Source organism: Morus notabilis, unplaced genomic scaffold, assembly GCF_000414095.1.
Source record: "Morus notabilis unplaced genomic scaffold, ASM41409v2 Scaffold1102, whole genome shotgun sequence".
Taxonomy (NCBI): Eukaryota; Viridiplantae; Streptophyta; class Magnoliopsida; order Rosales; family Moraceae; genus Morus; species Morus notabilis.
The window spans coordinates 25,077-34,397 of NW_010363957.1; the positions used below are offsets into that span (position 1 = coordinate 25,077).

At 31.8% G+C, this 9,321-nt stretch overlaps 2 protein-coding genes across 2 annotated transcripts; one reads left to right on the forward strand and one right to left on the reverse strand.

The window, feature by feature from the left end:
- Nucleotides 1-2,403: 2,403 nt before the first annotated feature.
- Nucleotides 2,404-3,715, reverse strand: LOC21385483 (late embryogenesis abundant protein 1). The gene is made up of 3 exons (XM_024170330.1): nucleotides 3,491-3,715; nucleotides 3,182-3,316; nucleotides 2,404-2,727 (listed from the first exon to the last, which is right to left on the reverse strand). Exons 1-3 carry the CDS (start codon nucleotides 3,551-3,553, stop codon nucleotides 2,650-2,652), a joined length of 276 nt encoding a protein of 91 aa, XP_024026098.1. The 5' UTR covers nucleotides 3,554-3,715; the 3' UTR covers nucleotides 2,404-2,649.
- Nucleotides 3,716-5,371: 1,656 nt separating this feature from the next.
- Nucleotides 5,372-6,769, forward strand: LOC21385484 (late embryogenesis abundant protein 2). The gene is made up of 2 exons (XM_010105443.2): nucleotides 5,372-5,511; nucleotides 6,121-6,769. The coding sequence occupies exons 1-2, from the start codon at nucleotides 5,458-5,460 to the stop codon at nucleotides 6,511-6,513; spliced, it is 447 nt and encodes a 148-aa protein (XP_010103745.1). The 5' UTR covers nucleotides 5,372-5,457; the 3' UTR covers nucleotides 6,514-6,769.
- Nucleotides 6,770-9,321: the final 2,552 nt, after the last annotated feature.

Below are 9,321 nucleotides of genomic sequence, written 5' to 3' on the forward strand. Positions count from 1 at the left end.
TTTTGATGACGACGTTAGATTTTTAGATGGACTATTCTTAAGAGGCGTTTGGTATATAGTAATTTTAAAAATGTGAATGAAAATCTGTATTAATAATATTAATAATATTAATATTAAATTTTAAAAGATTTAGGGTGAAAATATAATTTTAAAATCCAGGGGTCAAAACATAATTTTAAAATTTTATGTATCAAAATATAATTTTTGAAAAGATTAGGGTCAAAATGTAATTTTTTTAAAATATAAATCCAATATTACTCCAGTCCTGAACTCGACCCCAACGTCGGTCACAAAATCCAACCCCGAGCCTTGATATTTGTGAAATATTTTATATGTTTTTAATATGGTATTTGAAGTTAAATTGCATAATACAGTATAATATATATGTTTTTTTCTTATTAGATATTATATTTCGTATTGTATTAATTTTGAATCTCGTATTAAATTATACAATGTCACCAAACATTGTATTATTATTAAACAATACAATACACATGGTCTTAATATATTATTTTAATATTTAAATAATATTATTATTATACAAAATAATGTTATTTTTGGTGATACTTTGGTACCAAATAAATTTAACACACTTATATCAATTTTGAAGTTTAATTACTATTGTTAATGTATTGACTTCCTTTGATTATTATAACATTGTAAATTATTTCAAAACTAAAACTTTTACTTTCAAGTTACAAATTTTCATAATTATCAGATATAGCTATTTAATTTTATTTCAAATAATGTATTTACTTTTTTTCCCCTCTGTGTTTTGTGTTTTCTATCACGGATATGATCGGCTGGATGCATCAATTCCGAAATAAGAGATGAAAAAAGCATTTAATATAAAGAGCATTTCCGATCAAAATGCTGACATCAATTTTATATATAGGATCAAAAAATATATTAAGATATGTTATTTTCATTTATCGTGAAATGTATGATGTTTTTGAAATATTAAATTTTATTTTTTTATAATCATTAAAAGAACTTTTATTTCTAAAATAATTTGAGAATACAAAATTTACTATAAAAAGGTAAATATATCAACTAATAACAATTAAATAATAAATTTATCATATGCTATGTTTGATAGGAAATTTATAATAAAGTATAGCATATAATACATTTGTATAACATATAGCATTGTATTGGATAATATTTTTTTCACTCAAATATTAAATCTATAATTAACACATTAATTATAACATTACATTAGAGATGCTATAAAGTGTTTAAACCCGATGATTTTTTGGCTTTTTCTTCCAAAAAGAACTGGGATCTAGTTGGGAGCAATTTGGTGTTGGTTTTCCTTTCATTAATCCTTAACGATCGCAGGTATGTGGAAGCTCTGAATGCGGTCCTTATTCCTTAAGAACAAGGATCCAAAAAGGCGTCAAATTTGCACCGTATTAGCCTATGCAATGATAATTCTTTAAAAAAAATAATTCGAAGGCATTGGCTAATAAATTGAAAAAAGGTCCTACCCGACATCATTTTCCAAAAGCAAAGCACCTTTGTTCCGAAAAAGCTCATTACACATAATGTGCTCGTGGCCTTTGAAGTGCTACATTTGATTTGTACGAACACCGATCTTAAAGACGGTTTGATGGGGCTCAAAATATATGGCCCTTCCTTGATGCTTTGGTGAAGAAAATGGTACATATTTGGTAACAATACTATGTTTTTTTCACAACTTAAATTTTATTGTTACAGTATTTTTTCTCATAAAAATTTAAATATAATTTTTTTATTATATTATTTTCTCTCACATAAATAAACTTGAGTCTTGAGACAAACATGCATCGATAAATTCATATTGTTTTGATTGCATGACAACATCAAGCTCTCACTTACTTTTAATGGTGTAGTGCAAGGTTCAACTCAGATAAGGGTGTCGCTGTTTTTTTTTTTTTTTTTTTTTTTTTTTTTTTTTTTTTTTTTTTTTCTAACCTTCCAAGAGTTGCAGTTTTTCGCTGCGTTTGAAGGGACAGTCTCATTTGATTTGGTAATGATATTAGGCTGTGTCATTTACGATATGATCAGTACACATGAATTCTTTATCTCAAGTTTTCTGGTTCTTTATTCTTCCTTTGTTTGTTCTTTATTAGAAATCCATCTCACAAGAACTAGTGTTCATTTGCTCGAGGAAATATATAATAAAACCAATATTCAATTTTGTAAATTTGAGAGTCCCACACATGACATTTTCCAACAATAGAGGCTATAGATCAAATATGATCCAGATAAGTTTTTTTATTTTTTTATTTTTTTATTTTTTTTGGAACCAGACTTTCATTAACCAAGCGTGATTGTGGACATGCACATTAGTTGAATAGAAAAGGCAAGCACCATTAACAAAATTAATTGATTAAGACGATAATAATATAGTCAAATCACTTCTTAATGCATAAATAAAAATTTTATTCTCATGGGAATTATTGAAAAGGAATCACAAGATTGTTACAACTGATCACGAAACAAGCTGGATTAAAAGAAAATAAAAATTGCGTCTACTAGGAGCCTAGGAGATAGCAAATTATGCCCATGACCAAAACGCATGTCACAGAACTAGCTTTGGCTAAAACCAAAGATAAAAAAAACAAATTTCTTTAACAACATTATTCTTCTACTGGCATGGGTTGGTTAATCCTTATTAATTCCCAGTGTGTTCTTCACTGCCTCAGCTGCTCCTTGAGCCATGCTTTTCACTTGCTCCCCAGTCTGAAAAATATAGATCGACCCAAAAACATACAAAAGTTAATTAAACAAATTAAGGAAATGTGATTAAGGGGTCCACATAAAAAAAATTAGCTTGTTTTACTAAATTACAATGATCTGTCTACACATGGACGGAGCTAATTAAGGTTAAGCTGGAGATCAAGCTTACACTCAACTTTTTTTTTTCTTTTTTAGAAATGTATTCGTAAATATATGTTGGTATGATATTTATCGCCCCCAATAAAGTGCAGAAATTTAATCTTATAACCCCTGTTAAATTTTTGTCTTTATTATTAATTAGTCGCCAGTACTAATAAAAATTCCTTGACTTCGTCACAGTGTCTATAGTGATGCAGGTTAATCATTTTGTTTTTCATTAATTTTCTTATCAATTAATCCAATTATATTTCCTTGAAAAAAAAAATAAATTTAAAAGATAGAAGGAAAGATAGATTGCCTGTTGAATAAAGCTGGAAGCTTGCCCGGTGGTTTCAGAAGCAGACTCTTTGGCGGATCCAGTGATACTAGACGCCTTGTCTGTTGCAGTTTGAGACGCATCTGATGCCTTGTTCACAAGCTCATCCTTCTTCACCTATATAATAACAGATGAAAACCAATAAGAAATCACTATATTCATATACATATAAGAACTATATTGAAGCACCTATATATGTTTATACATGATATACATGTATGTCTATATATATATATATATGTACGTATGTATGTATGTATGCATATTTTGCGCGTGTTATTTGGTGTGCACCTGAGCTTGACCCTTCAGTTCGCCTGCCTTGTTTGCGATATCCTCATGTCCTTGGCTTGCCATATTTTTCACTTCTGATTTCCTCTACAAATTGTCAGAAAAGATTACAAACTGATGAAAAGCTATAGCTCGAGCGAGATATATATAGTGGGTAATCTTCATTTGCAGTGTTGATTTCAGCCACATGGTTTCCGCTATGCATGCATTTACTAGAACGTGGCATTTAATGTTAATCCCTTTGATGAACAAAATTTGGGAAGAACTATTCAAAACTGTTTTTATTTTTTCATTGGACTAGGATTAAGAGAACCCGGCGGCTCAGACTCCGGATAATTAAGGGTTCCCCTTGGTCAAATATGAGAATTATTCATGGAACGTGCCCTTTAACACGTACAGGTGTCAGTTTTAGGCTTTTATTAGTAACACTTGTCGGTGCATTTGATGATTTCCTAATCATATACGTCAACGAACTCGTACTCTTCGATAAGGGCAAAATAATGAGAGACGTGAGATTTGGTTGTAACTTGTAATATAAAAATCTTGTAAAAGGATTTCCATCAGAAATAGAGTAATATATATATATATATAAAGATATATATATATATATATATATATATATATATATATATACGCACTGTAAAGGATGCAAACACCTTTCTTCCCAATTAATTCCTGTAACTAAATTTTGTCTCAATCTTCCGTGAATAGAAAAGGTTGAACAATTTATTAACATGTGTTATTTTTTATTTAACACTTAAAATAAAGCGTATGATAAAATGATAATGATTCTAATTTTGTATTGTATTAATTAATCTTATCTAATTACAAATAATATTCTATCATGAGGCATTAATAAGTTTAGTTCCAACAATTATACTCAATAAGGCATTAATAAGTTTAGTTCCAACAATTACACTCAATAATTGTTTATGTGATTGTAACAAATAAATAAAAAAATAATAGTGCTCTAAAAAGGAATCTCTTTATTTACGAACTCAAATCACTTATTTAATTTTTTAATGTCTCAATTAGTATTTAACCAATAACATCATAACACGTTATTTAATATAGACCTAGATATCAAAACTAGAAAAAATTAATCAAATCCTTTCAAAAAAAAAGAAAGAAAGAAAAAGTTAGTTTAAAAAAATTTAAAATTTAAATTTAAAATTCAAATATTATTCTAAATACTGAAATTAAAAATGTGATTTGAATCTCATTGTTTATGAGTGTCTCAAAGCCACTAATTTCGTCTAGTTCAACCTCCACCCTCTCTCAAGTGATAGTGTTGAGGGGTTTTTCACCTCTCCGATCTTGTTTTGTGGGGGTTTTTTTTTTTTGGTAATTTGTTGTGGGGATTTATTTATTCTTATTTATTTATTTTGTATCAGCGTTATGGGGGAACGTTATGTGTGTTGGTTGCACGCTGTAATTACTGTGGCTGATATGCTTCCTGTGTGGACACACGGATTATTTGCACGACACCACGTGGCGGTATCACATAGGCTGAGTCATTAGTCTATCCTCCGGAACCGAATGGAGCTACCGGCCATCTTCACCAGGGAAAGGCACGTACCACACACGTGTCGTACAGGAGGGGGGAACGTTATGTGTGTTGGTTGCACGCTGTAATTACTGTGGCTGATATGCTTCCTGTGTGGACACACGGATTATTTGCACGACACCACGTGGCGGTATCACATAGGCTGAGTCATTAGTCTATCCTCCGGAACCGAATGGAGCTACCGGCCATCTTCACCAGGGAAAGGCACGTACCACACACGTGTCGTACAGGAGGACACGTGTCGTTTTCCATCTTCACATGCAAATACAATAAAATGGTAATAAGCACCCAAACTTGGAATCACCGCACTGCTACAGAAAACAGTAAAACATCAGTTTTCAAGTACTTTTATAAGTTATAAGTTCTCACTCATCACATTTCTAGACAGAGAAGAAAAGCAAAAATGGCATCCCATGATCAGAGTTACAAAGCTGGTGAAGCCAAGGGCCAAGCTGAGGTCAGTATTGTAATATAACAACTCTTTTGGTATATTTTAGTAATATAATAAAATTACAGTAATTATTATAATGATTTTCACTTTTTATACTATAAAATTGTACCCTATAAAATTGTACCCTAAGAGAATCTCCAAGGCAACATATTACGCTATAATTAATGTCTAACATTTGAGTGAAAAACACTTTAATATATTATTTATCGTGTTAATTTTTTTTTTAAGTTTCGTGTTAAATTTTTTATGTTATATTTTGTAATAAATTTTCATTACTTATAACATATAAAAAATTTAACATTTAATTCCTATTTTTTGGAAATAAAATAAAATATTTACTTTTTTATGTAATTATTTTAACTTTTACATTTTTTAATTATTTTAAAAATAAAAATTTATTTTACAACTTGAAATTTAATAATTACGAGAAATTAAATTTAATATTCATTAGAACAAAATAAAAAATATCATATTATATTTTTTTATATTAAATATACAATCGACAATTAACATTTATATTAGAAATAATCTAACTATATTAATAGTTTCTATTCAATTTTGTTAGTATTTCAACATTACAATTAAGAATTTTTTCTTTTTTTTTTTCTTCCAAAGGAGAAGAGCAACCAAATGATGGGCTCAATGGGGGAGAAGGCCCGTGTGGTGAAGGACAAGACAGAGGATACCGCCCGTGCAGCGAAGGATAAGACCTCGGAGACGTCCCAAGCGGCGAAGGACAAGAGCTACGAGACTGCCCAGGCGACCAAGGAGAAAACCAAGAGCGGGGCCCAAGCAGCGAGGGAGAAGACTTCGGAGGCGGCCGATAAGACCGGGGAAAAGGCCCATGAGGGGAAGGAGAAGACCAGTGGGATTATTCAGCAGACAGGGGAGCAAGTAAAGCATATGGCCCAAAGAACTGCTGATGCTGTGAAAAGCACGTTTGGAATGGCCCAAAACAGCGAGGAAGGGGATGATGACACTCCCACTGCTTACAAGACCAGGGACTAAAGTTGGAGTTTGAACCCTAAGTTTGGTCGTTTGTTGTTGTTGTTGTTCATGTTTTTAAAATTTGTGTGTCTTCTTTGTCGTTAGTTGTTTCTTTTGTTGGTGACAAAAAATGTTGTGTATTTCTTTATTATGGCTATGGAATAGTACTTAAACTGCATTGAAATGTGAGACAAAATTTGGCTATTGTCCCTTTGTTTGCCTTTTATGCATAAGAGATGATTCAGAAATTTGAGTCGTATTGTGGTGGCAAATTCGTACAATACTTGATCTAAATAGCTTTTGGTTAATCCTGTATGTAGTACGCAAGCCTCAATGCACCAAAAGAAGAGTTGGAAAGATTTCTAGCAGGAAAGTTGGAATTTGAATTTTTCGAAAAAAAAAAATAGTAATATATATTTTCTATAAACTAAGTCCCTTAAAGCAGGCACCTCTTCGTTAATCTTTTATTTTCCTTTTCTACCCCTTTGTTTTCTTTTTTTTTTTTTACTCACTTGTCATCACAGCTAATATGAAACTTGATTCTCAAGTTAAAAAGAAGAGGAAAAAAAAAACAAGTGTAATGGGTTTCTAAAGCTCTCTTAATTACTTTTTACTTTCTTATTTTATTTTACTTTTTACTTTTTACATTTCATTATTGGTGTAAGGCCGTAGTATTTTAATATTTGCTTTATTAAGCATAAAAATTTATGTGAATATACTGTCCATGCATTACGTTAACACGCAACAAGTTACATGTAAAAGCTGCTTCAAAGTCAATATGATTTTTAATTTAAATAAAGAGGAAGATAAATAAATTTAAGTATTGTCTCCACTCCGGTCCTGGAGCGTTAATAGGTTTTTGGTAAGGAGGGAATTAGGATTTTATTTCTGAGGCACTGACAAGAATTTTAGTTTTTTTTTTTCTTATAGTTATTAACAATTTTCTTTAAGAAATAAATTATAAATATACAAATTAAAACTAATCTCTAAAATTAAGAAGTAAAATTCACACATAATTAATTAAGACAAACTTATTCAGTTAAAATAGTATCAATTCAAAATCAAACAAAGTTTTTTTATAAAAGCGTGGAAAAAAAAAGTGAATAATAAAAAAGAGAGTGGCTATCTAAGAGATTAAATAAGAAAATTAATTAAATAACTTAAAATAATGGGATAGGTTCAAGAAAAAAAAACATGGTCACCTTTTATAGAAAATATATTTTGATGGGGATACATTTGTAAAATTATATAAAATTATAAGTGAAAATTAAATAGATAAAAAAGTGAGTGGGGCACGGGCCCTTATAGACCCCAATGTAGCTCTATCCCTATTGACCATGTGAAAAGGAGGAATTATTCAATACACCTAGTATAACACATCATCTTACTTATGTGGTACACTCATCTAATAAAAATTTAACACCTAACAACTACAGTCACGCCCCGGGGCAGGGGTCGGTGATGTGGAGGCTCGATTAGGGGTTAAACGTAATTAAGAATAAAATATTAAAGAAATTCTCAAACGAGCCCCACTATTTAGCGGAAATTAAATTATACATTCTAAATGAGAGACTAAAACTCAAGCCTCTAACACTGTTCAGGGCTACACCCACAGGATCTTCAGTATCGTACATACATGAACGTGTAATTTTAATATTATAGACATCAACTACAGTCTAGATATCCAAATATCAGAGTTTACAGAATTTATAATTCTTACATTCGTACACAGGGAGGATGAACACAATCCTCACCAACTCCGGTGGTAGCAACTCAGCTACTCCGCACTGCTTCTAGAATCGCCTGGGAGGGGTTAACATGTATAAAACAATAAAACGTGAGCGAAAGACCCATCAAGATATATTTTGAAATAACTTTATAAATAAGTAAATAAATGAGTAAGCAAGTAAATAAATAAATAAGACATTCAGTTCCAACACAACAGTCAGAACCTCACATCCTTTTTCTCAAAGGAAATATACTGAAAATCTCCGTATTACAGGCATCAGCAAGTAATTTATACTATGATAAATTACTTACACAACCAAATGCACAAGCCATATCACCCCGGACCGGGTTTTGGGTCCTGCCCCCAAGGATGCACTCTCCACATCTTATCTAGGCTATCAGCCAGTTTACCGATTCACAAGATCTCTTGTCTTAAGAAATCATTCATTAAACTTTATGAAACAGTTCATTATACTCCCCAGAATCTACACAAGCCATGGGGGTTAAAATATTTTTCTTTCGCAAACATGTCCTTTCTTTAAAACATTTGCAAGGCCAAAATCTTTTTGAAAACAGGCTCACAAAGAAAAGGGGTAAGAAATCCTACCTCGTAAACCTGGCTAGCGTTACTTTACTCCGGCTTTCGCTTCCTCAAGCCCCTCAATCCGAGTCCTCAGCTAGCACTGATACAAAACAACACTTTAGGATCCAATTCTCATTCCTAAAGCAATTCAGTCTCAACTATATCCTTTGATTTCCTATTAGTGTGCCATAATTCAATTACTGATTTCACAAACCATTTCATGTTTCAAATCATCATTCCAAGAGTTTTTAATTCCAAAACATGGATTAAAGGTGCTAATCCATTCATCCTAGGTCCCCAAATGAAGTTAATTTGGGTTATCCTCAAAATCAGGGTCAAAATAGGGGTTTTCAGGCAAAACAGGGACAAACCCAGTGTACACCGGTCGACCGGTGACAGCGCAATGCAACACCACTGGTCGACCGGTGGTGTGCACTTCGGTCGACCGCACAGGTCGACCTGATGTAGTGCAGACCGGTCGACCGGTGGAATTAGGGCAGGATGCCCAGAAGGGCCGA

Excerpts from the sequence above, each read along its gene's own strand:
- LOC21385484 (XM_010105443.2), top strand. The coding sequence starts at position 5,458 with ATGGCATCCCATGATCAGAGTTACAAAGCTGGTGAAGCCAAGGGCCAA. Across the intron at positions 5,512-6,120 it reads AAGCCAAGGGCCAAGCTGAG|GAGAAGAGCAACCAAATGAT; the intron begins GTCAGTATTGTA and ends TTTCTTCCAAAG.
- LOC21385483 (XM_024170330.1), bottom strand. The coding sequence starts at position 3,553 with ATGGCAAGCCAAGGACATGAGGATATCGCAAACAAGGCAGGCGAACTG. Across the intron at positions 3,317-3,490 it reads AACTGAAGGGTCAAGCTCAG|GTGAAGAAGGATGAGCTTGT; the intron begins GTGCACACCAAA and ends GTTATTATATAG. Across the intron at positions 2,728-3,181 it reads CTTCCAGCTTTATTCAACAG|ACTGGGGAGCAAGTGAAAAG; the intron begins GCAATCTATCTT and ends TATATTTTTCAG.